Below are 16,942 nucleotides of genomic sequence, written 5' to 3'. Positions count from 1 at the left end.
AGAGGGCCAACTGATTCATTTAAAATTTGCTGATTGTGATGACACAAGGCGCCACTAAAATAATGCACAACCAATTGCAACTATATTTTGGTGATAAACTTTAAAAATAAACTGTCCTATTCTCCCGGCACAAGCCTGCATGCAGGAAATGAGCGAGGTAGACCAGTGTGCAATAAAAACCCTGTATTTTCTAGTCTATTTGATAATATTGCCAGTTAAGGATATTTCTGAAGCTTAAACCAAAATAAAAACAGAATTTCCCATGTGCTTTGATGTTCGACTTTCACATGCAAGTCACAGGGTGAAGGAGTTTGAAGCTGACCAACTGGTTTAAGATTTTTTACTCCATGCAGCTACTACAGAATATGAGCTCTTAAAAATTGATTGGAATGGCTTTTCTCTGCATGTCACATAACTTTCAGTTGCCACCAGCTACAGTCAAATCTTGATAAGTCGAATTTGCAACGGGCAATGAAAAACTTTGAGTTATCAAACTTATTTTCAACTTATCGGAAATTCCGCTTTCAGACAAGTAAGAAAAATATTTTTTACAATAACAGAACCATTTACGAATATCCTTATTGGTAAAAGAATTTCAAACTATTGGACAGGAAGAAAGTGACAAGGATGAATTTATTCTAGGGCCTGATTATTGGATGAGAATATTGAAAAAACAAAGCACATGCACAATATTATGAGTATAGACATACGTACAATATTCGCATTTGAAGAGAACCTTGCACAAATGAGGGACGGGGTCAGAAACAAAGGGATGGAAGTGAAAAAATGTGAAAAATTAAGTCAATTGCTCAAAGAGCTTCCTTTACACAGCATCTGACTACTGGCCAGATATACTGGGGCTGCTTACTAGCGACTACTACAGAGATGCTGCTGTACTCTAATTTTAAAATTTGGGTCCTTTTTTGAGTGAAAGTGGGTCTGTTTTCGAAAAAAAATTATCTTGAAAAAAAAGTATGCCCCCCCCCCATTCACTGGTATCTCTGAATTTTTTCCAGCATGCCCCAGGTCTTTGATCACCTGCTTATATCTCTTCGTTGAGACAGAGCGGCGGGCCATCTTCTAGGTAGGAGGAGGAGGTATCTGTGTGTGTGAATCAAATAATTCATTCCTAAAAACATGTTCTATCCAAAGGTTCATTTACTTTCATTGTCTACTAGTAGGAAAAGCTTGCAAGGTAGCAAATTAACACTGAGAATTTAACAGGTGGAATTTAGCACATGTAATAAATCTAAGACAAATATATAATTGATCAAACTTATAATTTTCTCATTCAGAATGTTTTCCACTTATTACAACTTATTTTTGTGGTCCGCAACTCTAAGTAATTCTCATTAAGATTTTCCCGTTTAAAGTGTTTTCCCGCTTACGTTTTTTATGAGGGTTTTTTGAAAAAGTTATAGGCAGGATCCACTGTAATTAAAAGTTAGAGGCACACATTTATACACTGAAGAGCCGAAAAAACTGGTACACCTGCCTAATATCGTGTAGGGCCCCCACGAGCCCGCAGAAGTGCAGCAACACGACGTGGCATGGACTCGACTAATGTCTGAAGTAGTGTTGGAGGTAATTGACACCATGAATCTTGCCGAGCTGTCCATAAATCCGTAGGAGTAAGAGGGGGTGGAGATCTCTTCTGAACAGTACGTTGCAAGGCATCCCAGATATGTTCAATAATATTCATGTCTGGGGATTTAGGTGGCCAGCGGAAGTGTCTAAAGTCAGAAGAGTGTTCCTGGAGCCACTTTGTAGCAATTCTGGACGTGTGGGGTGTCGCATTGTCCTGCTGAAATTGTCCAAGTCCGTCGGAATACACAATGGACATGAATGGGTGCAGGTGATCAGACAGGATGCTTACGTACCTGTCACCTGTCAGAGTCGTATGTAGACGTATCAGGGGTTCCATATCACGCCAACTGCACACGCCCATCACAGAGCCTCCATAGGTTGTCTCCATACCCATCCATCAGCTCGAAGCAATTGAAACCGAGACTCGTCAGACCAGGCAACGTGTTTCCAGTCCTCAACAGTCCAATGTCGCGTTGTCGGGCCCAGGCGACGCGTAAAGCTTTGTGTCGTGCAGTCATCAAGGAACTCGAGTGGGCCTTCGGCTCTGAAAGCCCATATCGATGATGTTTCGTTGAATGGTTTGCACGCTGACACTTGTTGATGGCCCAGCATTGAAATCTGCAGCAATTTGCAGAAGGGTTGCACGTCTGTCACGTTTAATGATTCTCGTCAGTCCCGTTCTTGCATGATATTTTTCCGGCCGCAGCGATGTCGTAGATTACATTTTTTACCGGATTCCCGATATTCACGGTACACTCGTGAAATGGTCACATGTGAAAATCCAAATTTCATTGCTACCTCTGAGATGCTATGTCCCATCTCTCGTGCGCCGACTATAACAACATGTTCAAACTCACTTAAATCTCGATAACCTGCCATTGTAGCAGCAGTAACCGATCTAACAACTATGCCAGACACTTGTTGTGCTATATAGGCGTTGCCGACCGCAGCGCCGTACTCTGATTGGTTCCATATCTCTTTATTTGCATACGCATGCCTGTACCAGTTTTTTTGGCTCTTCAGTTTATATGCCTCATAATAAATCAATGTATAAATTCCCTTCTGATTGATTTTCCATTTCGTTAAAAAATCTTAGCTCTTTCTATAATATCTTCTGATTAAATTTAAAGCAAATGAGATTCTGACTCTTCTGGTTCCCTATTGATATAAATCATTGCAAAGCAATTTCCTGGTATATCGAATATGACTTTATTTTCTCCCCCTGAAGGTCCACCAATCTGATCTGTCCCCATTTAACTGCTACATATTTTCACACCTGAATATTGAAGCTATGTCAGATTTGGGTTGGTGAACCTTAACAGTGTGCTTGTGTGTATTCCCAGCATTTGGCAAGTTTTGTGTTCAGTAGCAGTGGTGCCATTTATATATCCAGAGCCACAACTAGATACTTTCTTAATCGGGGCAAGCATGCATCTTGACAACCTTGTGTAATGTAGTAGTAGTTATAAAGGGTGAATTTGGCGCCCCATCTAGTCTAGAGAACAGGGCACTAGACCCACCTGATTCCCCCCCCAGTTGCAGCCATGCAACTATACTTCAAATTGGTAATGCGCTGATTTTAAATTTAATATATACATATTTTTGTAGGTCTGCAGGATTGTTGTGGCAACCACAGTTTTTTTTTCCAATTGGAATAGCCAATTCAATATTTCAAAACCTTAGAAAATCATAATTTCAGCTGATTACCACTGTGGAATCGTGGGTTCCACGAAAGGTAATTTTAAGATTTAACCAAAGGTAAAATCCGCCCCCACCCAAGATCATCAAAAATTAAAAATATTTTTGTAGAAAATTAAAATAATTGAAAAAAAATTACATTCTTATATTATATGTTAATTTAAAATTCTTTTTGAATGTTAGTGACCCAAACTTTGTGAAAAATTAGATCCTTGTGCCCTTCCAAAAGCCGATTCTCCATACACACGCATAATTTTCATCATGCGAAATGGTGACTACAGCATAGATGTTCAAAATAGAGTTTTTATAAAATTTTTTTCTTTTTTTCCCGAATGGTCTCTGAAAATGTTTTACAATTTGAATGGGCATTGCAAAACTCCTTTATGATCTGTCAAAAAATGTGCATTCACGCCTTATAGATGCTGTCTTTGAATGCCAGCAGATAGCTGCGAAAGTACCGCAATTTCCAGTATGTAAATGGAGGAAAGAAAATCTGCAGGGGGAAATGGAAACTCTGAAATTTGAAAATTCTGTATTTGGCCCCTCATTCAGGGAAGCAACCAGATATTCGTCATTTTATTCTCCAACAACCCACGTAGTATATATATCAATACAGTACAGTACAGTAAAATGCTTCATTTGTACTGTAAAGCAGTAAAACTACTTTTTCAAGGTTGCCAGATTGATAGACAGAAAAAGTTGGGGAGGTTTTTGTCCCTACTTTCCCCCTTCCCTTGAAACTAGGACAGGATGCATGAACTAAATTTTTATATACGCGTCCTTTTATGAAATTCCGGATATTTTATGCACTATAGCGAATTATTGGCATCTCTGCACAAGTTTCATTACTACATACAACTTTAATGTAGTAGATAAACTTTGAAGTTGATTTTCTCAAAACTAGATTTTTATCACTTGCATCACATTGCTTCTGACCCCTCCCCTGAAATAATGTCCTTGTTAAGATTAAGATACAGTATTTGGAAGGACGCCTTACTTTTCACCTTCAAACTTTTTCATGTGATTTGGACTTCACGCCATTCCATTGACAATTTGTTCTTTCAAATCTAAAACTAACAGTAAAACCGTAATTTTGCCAACACGACAGGATAAAAAAAAATCCATAAAAGAGTTGATGACGGTAAATCAGTGGTTTGAAATGCACACTTTTATACTGAGAAATTTATTATTTTTCTCCATAAAAGAGGGATGACAATATCTGAGGAGTTTTATTGAACTTAAAAAAAGCACAATCTTAAAATTTCATTTTCAGATTTTTTGAAAATAGACAGTTTACTGCAAACTTGCAACACCTTGACTGATACAGAAATCATTGTTGAATGCATGGCCAACTCACGAAAATACAGCAGAGGAAGATCCGGAGAAATTAGAAAAAAAAACCAGAAAAGCATGCCAAACATGCCGTAAAAATGCTGTCATTTTCTACAGCAAATTGAGAAGATTATGGGTTTCAAATTATTTGCAGCGCTTGCTAGCCTCGATGACCCTGTGAAGGCTCAAACAGCAAAAAATATGCACCAAGCCAAGCCTACAGCTGATTTTAATTAAGGTATGTAAATAAAAATTGAAAGCATTTTAACATATTTACATATAAGTGAAATTTAACATAAATTGTGTAAGGTTAGAAAAAAAATTAATTAGCATGAATAAAAATTTGGTATTTCAGTTTTTGTCAATTAAAATTTTCACCATTTTTAGAGAAATTTATCTTTTCTTAAAAGCAAAAACTTTATTTCTCGAAAACTATTTTTAAGTTTTTCTCTGTCCCATAAGTTTCGAGATGTAGTGAGGTTTTACTCGCTATAGAATTGATTAGTAAAATATGAATGCGCATCATAACAATTCACACAATAATGTTAGGATGAAACAATCACATATTGCAATGATGAAACAAAAACATATTGCAATGATGAAACAAAAACATACAGGAAACCAATTTTTCAAATGAAATGAAAACAATTTTAAAAATAGACGTACTGATTATAATATTACTTTTTCCTATGGGTGAAAGTAAAAGAGATGAATCTCCAGACTTGCTTTCAAGACCTGCATTTAAAACCGCTTGCTGAGCTATGGTTTTCAACGAAAGAGATGTATCTTCTGGTAGCTAAAATTTTCGGTTAGGTAATAAAATTTTTTAGTGGCAAAAAGCACACAACTCATAGAAAATAAACACGAAAGAAAAAAAACACACTGTCTTCATATATTCATATAATTGTGGGGAATAGCAATAACTTATTCGAAATGTAGATACATTGAAATTCTTTACATCAAACATACATGCACTAAATCAGAGGTTCTCAAACTGTGTGCTGCAGCGTCCTGGTGTGCCTCCAGCCTTTGTTAGTGGTGCTGCAGAGTGTTGGCCTGACAAAGGTTTTCCAAAGAAATTCTTCGTTAAACTGCACTGGGGGAGCTGCGAGTGGGAAAAGTTTGAGAACCCCTGCACTAAATTACACAAGTGCCTCCTAAACATTTCTCTAAAAAATTTCTGATAAATCGGTGTGTTCTAAGAATAAAAAATTCTACGCAAAATTGTACTGAAGAATCCACCACTGTGAGCCAAAAATCAATAATTTCACAATCAGAATCCTGTGTTTATCAATATCAGAGCAAAATGGTCCAAAAGACAATTATAATGCAAGTAAATCAGAAATTGAAAATGGGCTTCAAACCCACCAGGAACTTTGCACAATCACTACGCTCGGCAAAAGATCTGAGAGACCCGCTTTGCATGACAGGTGTCTATAGGGTTTCATGCTCGTGTGGAAAAGTGTATGTAGGAACAATAAAAAGAAGTACTGCTACAAGAATAAAGGAACACCAGAGAAGCTGCTGTCTGGGAAAAACAAAGTTCAGCCACTGCAGAACATATGTGGGAAAACGGCCACAAAATTAAATTTAAAAAGACAGGTAATATCGTCCTAGGTGCACTACCATGCACATCTTCATAGAGAAGCCATTGAAATATTCAAGCACCACAACATAATCGAAAGGAGAAGAAAATGAAGGTGCATCCCACTTGGGTCCATGAGTGTCAGAGAGGAAATGACCTCAACAGCCAATCGCCGCTAGACACCACATGCAGAAAATCAGAGCACATCACATCCACACAAGCCAACCAATGCGGTTCTTCTGCGGCCAATCAAGTCTCAGAAGTGCATATGAAGAAAAAGTCGATGACAGTAGATGTACGAAGCCTTTCTCACTTGCAGCAGAAACGTATGTCCAATTACCCTCAGATGAGGCCTGCCACAAATATGGGCAAAACGTCAAGAAGAAAATCTCTTAGACTACAGTCTAATAGCCCAGAAACCGCTTGCAAATCAGTTCTCAACATGTCCGTGGAAAGGCGATGAGAATGTGCATGGACTTCCTGGAAAATCGGCTCCAGTGATGGAACAGACTTTGTTACTTTCTAGTCAGACTGAAGCTGATCGGGTGATTTCTATCTGATTTACTAAACTGTGATATTTTATTAGCATTAAAACTTATAAAATTACTACATTGTGTTAACTTGGAATCTAAATTGTTCACGTAACTAAAATTTAATTTTAATGTTTCGAGTGGAAAAATTTGTTGTCATTCTCTATTGCCGTCTGCCAACGATTCAATTATTGGGAAAACAAAAAAATTAAGTGGGAATGCAACTAGCTTAAATGTTGCAGTATAAACAAACAAAATGCCACATTTGTGGTTTCGTCAATTTTCGTTTTCCAGAGGTGGAATTTTGTGAAGGGTCCAAAAAACTGGTTTAAATTTCGGGTAGACAGACCTCTGTGAACCTGTAGAAAAAAATATACTTTCTCAAATAAAAGCCAAATTTTTAAATAGTTTTCCCATATTAACAACTAGATATCAAACTTCAATTTATGTTTTTCTCATAAGTAAACGTAGCGCAACATTACATTAACTTTGTGCATTAACGTTATATATTTAATAAGTAACATTTACATAAGTAAAAGTCACGCTCCCCCAAATATGTACAAGCAGACTTGTTTGAAATAAGAAAACTGAAACTGTAGATATGTGTGTGTGCGCAGGACTATTGGTCGGTTAAAAACCTTCGACGGATAAGAGATCACTGCAAAAGGATTACAGAAACATTTAAATGAAAATAACAAACATGTGAGAAAAAACTGGAATTCCCAAAATGAATAACAGAGAGCTTTAGGAAATAACTCATTCAATAATCATCACACAGTAGCCACAAACATTTATAACACTTACTTTACTAGACCTCACTGGACCATTCACAACAGCTGCACCAGGAGATAAATCAGGCACCTCATTCTGGATGATGGATGATGAAGAAATAGACAATTCTTGTTCTTCTAATCGTAGGTGTTGAGAACTGGCCGCTGTGCTGTACAAGACTGCATTCTCGTGGCTTTTGAGCTGTGATGCAGATGACCTCGGACACTCACCATTGTCCTGCCCGTACTGAGAACCCTCATCCATGAGAGACACATTGTGTTTACTGGGAGCTGAGGAACATTTTGGCAGTTGGCTGATATGTACAGGCTTGATGCTGCTGTTCAGTAAAGAACCAGATAATGCACTAGAATTTGAGAGCGAGCTTAATTTTGTGCTATCACAACTATGTTCGATATCCATGGCTGACGACCACGAATTCTCTACTGCATTAGGCACTAAGGGGAGGGAAAAAATATGTATTAGGCACATTAACGGACACATCTCTAGAAAATATTCATCCTGCACAAAGTGCTAACATAAGAGATGCCAGTTAAAAAAAATTCAGAACTATTAGATAATGAAAAACCTCAATATAACAATACTCTGCAAACCAAGAAAAAAAATGTTTTAAAGAAATTGACATTAAATCGAGAGGCAGCATAATCATAATGTGCCACCAAATTTATGCTTTTGCTAACATCTTTCCAAAATCTCTGTCATTAATGCCACATAAAAATGTACTTTTAAATACTTCAATCTCGGAAAAAAAATATTAATTAGTTGCTAATGAAATTCTATTAATTGTCTTACCCCATCCTGCAAAAAAGTTTACTGCATCACACTTTTGCATACTATACAGAAGGTTACAACACTCGCAACTTCATCGACACTTAGTGATCATGTGGTGCAAAATACCAATGTTAATAAGAGCCCTCACAACAATGAAATCAATTGACAAAATTAAAATTACATTTTAAACAATTTTGAGCAAAAAATAAAGAATATCATTAGAGCAGTTTCAAAATCTCTTTGAAAAATATCGTCAGAGTGATTTATCATAATAAAGGATATCATTGTACAGAGAGGAGTTCAATATTAGACTTTGCAGAACACCCACCCCGCACAATATCAACCCACTCAAATATGATTAATTTTTTCCCTTTGGAATTATAAAAGTCTGCAGTATGCATAGCTTACTCAGTTGAAATTTCAAGGTGCCATGGTGAGTTAGCATCCACTTTGAAAATGTTTCATCACAATGAGCAGATAATACACATTTTGACACAAATATAGAGGCCACAACGGGAAATTTGCTCCACAAATAGCAGAAAAAAAAGGCAATAAACTTAAAGATTAATTTGTGAGCTTGTGGAAAAAACAATTTGGTGAAAACATATTAAGTAATTTTCACCACAAGAAATAATGAATGTAAGTATTTTGTTAATCAGAGAAGTCTGCTGTTGAAACCCATACCTCAAATAATGATAAATAATTTGTGATGTAATACACACACTATTTTTACCTTGTCTGGTGGAGGAGGGGAGACTACACAAAACCACCTCAAGGGCCAGCCATTGGCCACCCCGTCATAAAGTCTACCATACTTTAATTCTCTGAAATCTTTTTGCCTTTTCTGTCCTCAATATTTTACACTGAATGTATACAAAACATTGAATGTATACAATTTTAGTAGAGTTAATGATATCTTTATTCATGGGTACACACGAACACTTCATTTTTGCATGGCTAAAATCTAGATTTAGCTCTCAATTTAGAACAATAAATAAGGGGAGAGAGCTTCAATTTATTTATAACCTAATTTACTGCTAAATATAGTACATAGTAGTAACAAGTAATCGTCGGGAATTAAAAGATGTTTTCAATAAAACTTCAATAATATTTCACATCAAATATATATTTCCATTCATTTTAGTTTTACACATCTATGCTCAGTTCTATGAACTCATAACGAATTGATCAATTATAAACCCTTACAAAGAGATAAATGTTGTAATTTCGCTCACTTTTGTAAGCATTGTTAGGTGTTCCAGCAACTGCAACGGCATACGGCGCAGAGGGTGGAGGAGGCGTTATGACTGGATGGCTACTATGAGAGTTGACAGGCGAACAGCTAAGAACACTACTTTGTGATGATGTACTGTGAAAGAGAAAATAAACACTTATCAAGCATCTGAAATAATTAAATACAATGAAATATTTGTTTAAAAAAATCATTACCACTCTCAGAATAACTGTTACATGTTGCTGGCTCTGGGTTGTCTTCAACCCAGAGCCAGCCAACGATACTTTAGTAGCCCGCCAGGTCATTTGATCAGTTAATAGCAAAAGATGGAGAAATGAAATCACTGGCTAAACATCAATTTATTAAAGACTATTTAGTGCACAGAGTCATAAAAATAACTTTATTTATATACTGGACCCTAACGGCTGCAAAAATCAACAAATACTGATAAAGTTAGAAATTGATATAAGTATTAAGAGAAGGTATTTTTTCGGCCCAAAATATACTGAGAAATTGAATTTTTTGGATGTTATGCAAAAACTAATATTTGGAAAGAAAAGTGATTTGTCTCCTCTGGGAATCGAACCAGAGTCCCCTTGCATACCGGGCAAGAGTGCTAAATAATACACCCGAGACACACTTTCCAATTCCTTATAACAAGTATTAGTAGCACGCGTAGTCTCCACGCGCTGAGTGGAGACATAGCAACCTCCCTTAACTACAGCAGTACATTTCGGGCCAAAAAAATGCCAACTAGAGCACACTTGTCCAGTATGCAAGGGGACCCGGGAGATTCCCAGAGGAGACAAATCACTTTTCTTTCCAAATATTAGTTTTGGCACAACATCCAGAAGATCCAATTTTTCAAATATGTGTTTCAGAATATGCACTCAAAAATGAAAAGAGAAACAAAAACCTGGTTCTAATGATTGTGATCACAGTAACAGAGTTGTAAAAAAAGTTCAAATGCCAATACACAATTTTATGCATTGTTAAGGGATTGGTACAGTGAAATATCATGAATAGCATTGGAAAGGTACCTGTAGCAACACAAATGCCATTGCAAGACGCAGACAAAGAAATCTCACCAAGGTGTGTTCATGCGCTAACCCCTTAGTACGGGACTTACTGCGGCAGTAATGTGACCTGCATTATTTTCACATGTGTCTTTGTCTGCATTTAGTGCAGACATTATTATTACAGTTATCATGCTACAGGTACCATTCCAACATTATTTATGGTTATTTTACTACGCTGATCACTTTTTGCAATACATAAAAGTGAGAGTTGCCATTTGAATTTTTGGGCAATTTTTCTGCTGTAATCATAACCGCAAGAGACAGGTTTTCTTTCATTCTCAAGCGCATACTCTGAAACACTTCTCGATTTCTCAAATTTCATTTGTATTTGGTGATTTTCGGAGCGACTCGTATATCGCGTAAGTTATTTCATGAACCACCCAGCATAGCGCATCTTTTAAGGCTGAAAATAAACTATGCCAGAAGAGTTTTTTTTTATAAAATATGTTCCCCCGCCCCATCTTGTTTTCTGGTGCTTCACAGTACATAAACTAACCAGAAAATTTATGCAATAAGTTATTTCTAACCATTCAATAAGTGATGGGTGAGGCTGACTTCCTTCAGTTGAAAGGACTTACGCGCAGATGGCAGATGATTTCTTGAGCAACAGGGTATGAAAAAAATCATGATTTTTAAAAATAAAAAATTTAAAAAAAAATCGTATTTTTATTATAATTAACTGACTGCTTATTAATTAAAAGAAATCTTATTAATCATTAAGAATGTATATTTCCATATCGCCTAACTGCTTTTTTTCCTAATTGCTCAAATTTAATTAAGCATTAATGAACACCAAAAATCTGTGTTTATGTAACTTGAAAGGTCACTATGCCCAAATTATATATATATAAAACTTCATGGATAAAAATTTTTTTTAATAGAGAAGAGTGTTTTTATACACGGAGTTCCTCCTCCCCATTAAAAATAATGAGTGGTGTCAATTCAGTATCACACATGATGCAGATATCCCAATTCACTCGATGCACAACCATAGGGCCATTCAGCATCAACTACACTCATGTGCAAAATTAAGAGAATTTGCACATTGTCTATTTTTACAATAGTACTGTGTGAACCGAAGTTACTAATAATGGCACCAAAGTATGCAAATATACAGTGTCAAATACGTAAGTGTGCACGTGTGTGGGCGGAACTGTGACCATGGAGAGGATGATAAGGGCACGAGGCATTTTCCACGTATCTGCGACATCCGCTGTGTTTCTCGCAAGAGTTTGGTAAATTTTATAAGCTATCAGGTAAAATGAGTAGCCACAAATGTATGGATAATCTAATGAGATGGAGAATCATTGGTAGATTGGAGGCAGGGCACTTCAAAGTGCAGGTGGCTACAGAGCTTGATGTTACGCCAAATGTTGTCGGCAATTTGTGGAAACAGTTTCAGGACACTGGATCCATATCGAGAAGTCTTATATAAGGTTGTCGAAGAGCCGCGACAACCAATGAAGATTGTTATTTGGCACTTTCAGTGTGATGCCACAGTACTGCTACAGCATCACAGTTCTCACGTGAGCTACATGCTGTCACTGGAACTCGAGTTTCCCAGCCCGAAGGCCTCATGAGAGAGGGCTTTATGCCAGAAGACCCGCTGTTTGCATCCTGCTAACTGCAGCACACAAGAGAGCATGTTTAGCATGGTGCAGACAACATCCGCCTTGGACCAGACTTCAGTGGAGCACCATGCTCTTCACAGATCAGTCGAGATTCAGCCTGGACACTAATTCTCGATGTACACTCATCTGGAGAGAGCCTGGTACCCGATACTATCCCTACCACATCAGGGAAATGGACCACTATCGAAGGTGTCATGGTCTGGGCAGGCAGCATGTTGGAATGTTTGACGGCCACAACCTGCCTCCCTCCCCCCAATGTGTTTGGCAGAGGGTCTGTGACTGCTAGAAGGTAGAGAGGAGATCTTGGAACCCTATGTTTGACTTTTCAGGGACGCAGTTGGCTCTTGGTTCCTGTTCATGGATGACAACACTCATCCACATCGGCTCACCTGGTCAACGATTATCTGGAAAATGAGGATGTTCGGCGTATGGATTGGCCAGTCAGATCTCCTGACCTAAACCCTATAGAACAGGTCTGGGGCGATCTCTCTTGCTAAATTGCATTTCATCATCCCCCTCCGAGAACCATCCCGGAACTGAAAACTGTATTGCTGCAGGAGTGGGACCGATTGCCACAGGGACTCCTCAATTGCCTCGTGTCTAGTAGCCGTCACGCTGTGCGACCTGTTTGACTGTGAGAGGGGACCATACCCCATATTTGACTCATTTTTCGTTTGATCTTGCAACGTGGATTTTGGACATTCCTGTAATGATCAGCTTTACTGCCAATCATGTGTGCATACTATGACTTTTGTGTATGGTACATCTCTTTTTCTAATATAACTGTGCATTCATACCAAATTTCATTAAAATATGTCCACTAGTTTTTCAGAAATTGGACATAATGTGCTAATTCTCTTAATTTTGCACACGATAGTAAATAAAACAAATTCTATTGACAAGATTGTTTCTTGCACAATTAATGGATGCGCTTCCAATTCACTTTAGTAGAATTCATTTTAATCCACGGTGGTGAGCAGTAATGCCTCATTACCCGTCATTGATGATTTCCCGATGATTTTAACCTCGCTTACTTTTGGCAGCATATTTTGCTGATTTTGACAATTGCTGGTTTCCCACACTTAAAAAAATCCCAATTTCCCATATTTTTTTATAGACTCACTCAACCACTGGGGCATCTACCGCATTTCATGTCAATGCAGATTATCGTATATAGGTCAAACTAAACATGCCCTAACATAGTTTAAATGAGCATAGAAGATACGTAACCAACTGAGACTTTAATCGCTCATCCATAGCCCAACACTGCTGGTCCTTTGACCATAAATTTGACTTCTCTTCTGCCAAAATCTTTCAAAAATGTCCCTCACCATCTGACTTGAACTTTTTCGAATCATTCTACATTAACAAAAACTCAAACCAGTTGGTCAATGGCCAAACTAGCACACCACCCATCTCAAAAATCTGGCAACAGTTTCTACAATAATTATTCTTCTCTATCAGCATCACTATCACGTTCTCGTTTACGATTAGCTCCGTCATTTTTCTTTTTTCTGTCCTCCTCCTCCTCTGCTCTTGTTGCCCAATTCATTTTGAATTTGACTCTTTTGCCTACAACAGCGAGTAACTCCAGCTATAAGGAGTATTTTACAATATTTTTCACTATTTCTCTGCTACTGATAAAGGAACTTCATATAGTTCCAAAATGCGTATAGCTGTGGTTCCTTTTTGCAATTTTGGGTCAACTAATGTCGGTCGTTCAATTGTATTATCACAATTTGAGGATTTTAAGGGATTTTTCTATAGATAAGAAAAATCAGAAGAATTTAGTTTTCAATTCCAATATGGCTGATTTTAATTTTAGACTGATCAGATTTTAATAAAGCTGAAAAATCTGAAGGCTTTGAGTAAATCAGAAGCATTAGCACCTACCCCGAATAAGAATGCGCCGAAATCGGCGACATACATACCAGAACAATCAGTGCTGCTGCAGAGCAATCTGGGAAAATTTTAAGAAAAATGTAAAAAACTCTAATATGATAACTTTTATTACGAAACATTTCCAGGCAGCCAAGGGTTCATTGAAGAACAATGCAAAACATTCTGCTTTGCAGGGACACTTATGCAATGGGAGATTTATTTAATTCTGTTGTTCGATTGTTCCCGCAAATACATAGGACAGACAAAAAGATCATTAGAAATATGATTAACACTATAACTATTGCACGGTCATTCCGACTGCTTTCTGAACTTTGATCACCCACTACTTCTTTATTTTTCAAAATTTGGCAATTTCGCTCTGTTTCCTGATTCAACAAGAGGAATCTTTCGGTAAAATTTCTTTTTTCCAAGTCATTTCACTGATCTTTTACAAAAACTTCTACCTAGAACTACAGAGCGGTCATTTTGACCACTGTTTGAGATTTTGAACTTTACTCTCGGCATTTGCATAGTTATTAGTTTTTTACATACAATGTACTGTTTTTTTTTTATAACTTTAACAAGTTTACTAAAAATATATAATAGAGTCCTGTTCAATCTCACCTACTTTTTAAAAGCTTAGGGAAACTTTCAGGCTACGGAAAGTTTTCAGATGGTTCGGAGCAATGCTATGGGATATTTTGTATGTATTCTCACCCAATGTTTGAAGGTAAACACACCCATCTCAAAAGGGGAGTATAAATGGGGGAAGTGGGCTCACTGATAAAATCTATTTTTAGTTTATACTTCAGGGGACCTCCTTCAATATTGTCATCCACAGGCCGGGAAATGTTTATGCTACTGTCATAGCTTATGATTATATACATTTATTTACGCATTATACATTTATATTCAGATCATATGCATATAGTACATATTATATCAGTGTTTCCAAACTTTTTGATGTCGCAGATCCCTAGTAGTAAAGGTCAATGTACAGCGGACCCTCCTGTAGCATCAGGTCAACTTAGATGCCCTTCCCCCATAAAATCTAATATCTATTTGTTTTTTCAATTTGCATATAAATTTATTTTTAATTTTCATATAAAAAAAAAAAAATTAATAAGTTGCAATTTTACACCACAAAATGTGTGATTATGATGGTAAATGAAAATGATCGCACCACCCCTTTCAAAGTACTCATGTACCCCCGGGAATCTACGAACCACAGGTAGAGAAACACCATATTATATTGTCATTATTTTTACATTTTATTTTTTATTTTGATATTTATTCTTCTGTTTGCTAATTAGCATTGTAAAAAAGCATTAAGCGTTTGCTTCAAAATCAGTCTTTAATTTATTCAGCTTGGGGACGGGAAGAAATTTACCCACTGAATGTGAGCTTCCTGAAAACTTACGACTTGAAATATTGAAATTAATGAATAACATGTTTATGTTTTTTGAGAGTTTATATTACGTAAGATTTTTTTCATGGTGTTGGAATCCCATGCTCCCCAAAACCTCCATAAGACAATATTTCAAGACAGGCAACCCTAGTTCTTATGACATTTCTTTTGATCCTAAATAAATCCATATCTACCAGCTATCATGTATTTTTGCAATAGCGGTCAAAAGACCACTCCGGTAGTTCTGGGGGGGGGGGGGGGGTGTCTGGAAAAATTCCGGTAGTTCTAGTGTTAAAGGAACACACTAATTATGTTAAGAATTAGGACTCAGAACCATTTGCTATCATGTTCCACTGCTAAAATGCAAATCATGGGTTGAATTTCTCTGAAGCTAGGATCATCTAAAAAGTAAAAAAGAAAAATGTGTAAAAATCTTGAGCGAATGCCATTTAAGTCTGATTTGACATGACTAGATTCACCTCGCCTCACATCTATCTTTTACTGGTCACAAGATATCGAAGAATGGGAATACACTCTTTCCCACTCCACCCCTAACCTAATTTTATTTTCTTCCAAATGGTGTACATCACCCATCTACCATCTCTAAAGGAGACGTTCTACGATTCCACCAGCATCACAGGGGGCAGGGAAAGGTAATAAACTATCTTTATCCGCCACAAACCAAAAAATGGCTCGGGCAACCATTTTTTAAGTTTTAGGAAAGAAAAGATCATGTCATTTCCATTCCACCATTTCATTTTTTCTGACGTAGATCTAAAATTTTACTACCCTGCCCATAAAAGTTTCACTTCAAAAAGTCTTCAGCATATGTAGACTTCTATGAGAAGAAAGTTTCATTAAAACATACAGGAAACATTTAATTAACAATGAGAAATCAGTGCAATCAATTCCTTCCATGTGGAATCAATTTCTTGTATTTCAACGTGCTACATTACCAATATAGAAACCAATCAGAATTTTGCAAATGAAGGGAACATCATTACTAATTAAATGCTCAGTGCACCTGCCTCCCTATCTTCTTTTTGCCAACAATCATGATGGCCAGCATTTTTGGCCTCTTTCATCTAAGACCATTTTAGGTTAAAAGAAAAGAAAACACTTGTTTAAGAACACAACCATAATATTTTGAAACGACCATGATGACCCAGTTTTTCGTAGTCTATTTACTGTAGTCTCCTGCATTAGCCGGCATGTTGGGAAATTCGAGTCATAGATTCCAGATAATTCTTAAATATCTGGACTCAAAGAATCAACTGAATTGATTGATTGGGACCTCGTCTGTTCTATGGATTTCAGGATCTTTTCTGCTTTACAAAGAATGCTCAGATGTCTGCAGCTTTACTTTTTTTTTTGCTTTTGCTTACACAAATCTTGATTTATTGAAAAATGTCAGATA

The 16,942-nt window shown here is 37.0% G+C and overlaps 1 protein-coding gene across 7 annotated transcripts in view; it reads right to left on the bottom strand.

The window, feature by feature from the left end:
• Window positions 1-16,942, bottom strand: part of LOC149065030 (CCR4-NOT transcription complex subunit 3-like) — a 75,029-nt gene that overhangs the window by 17,595 nt on the left and 40,492 nt on the right. For 4 of the 7 annotated variants that reach the window (XM_089254551.1, XM_089254550.1, XM_089254548.1 and 1 more), the window contains 3 exons: window positions 9,528-9,661; window positions 7,537-7,958; window positions 5,299-5,413 (listed from right to left, as the gene is read on the bottom strand). In XM_089254551.1, coding sequence (XP_089110677.1) covers window positions 5,299-5,413; window positions 7,537-7,958; window positions 9,528-9,661 — 671 coding nt within the window. Of the gene's footprint in view, window positions 1-5,283; window positions 5,414-7,536; window positions 7,959-9,527; window positions 9,662-16,942 lie in introns of all 7 variants that reach the window. The other 3 variants (XM_089254549.1, XM_089254546.1, XM_089254545.1) reach the window with 1 other exon arrangement.

The sequence above is a fragment of the Pholcus phalangioides genome, unplaced genomic scaffold (genome assembly GCF_987345545.1).
Source record: "Pholcus phalangioides strain wild (caught in Gottingen) unplaced genomic scaffold, Ppha-v1.0 ptg000041l_1, whole genome shotgun sequence".
NCBI classification, from domain to species: domain Eukaryota; kingdom Metazoa; phylum Arthropoda; class Arachnida; order Araneae; family Pholcidae; genus Pholcus; species Pholcus phalangioides.
Note: the sequence above shows the minus strand (reverse complement) of the source record. Positions and strands in the feature narration are given on the sequence as shown.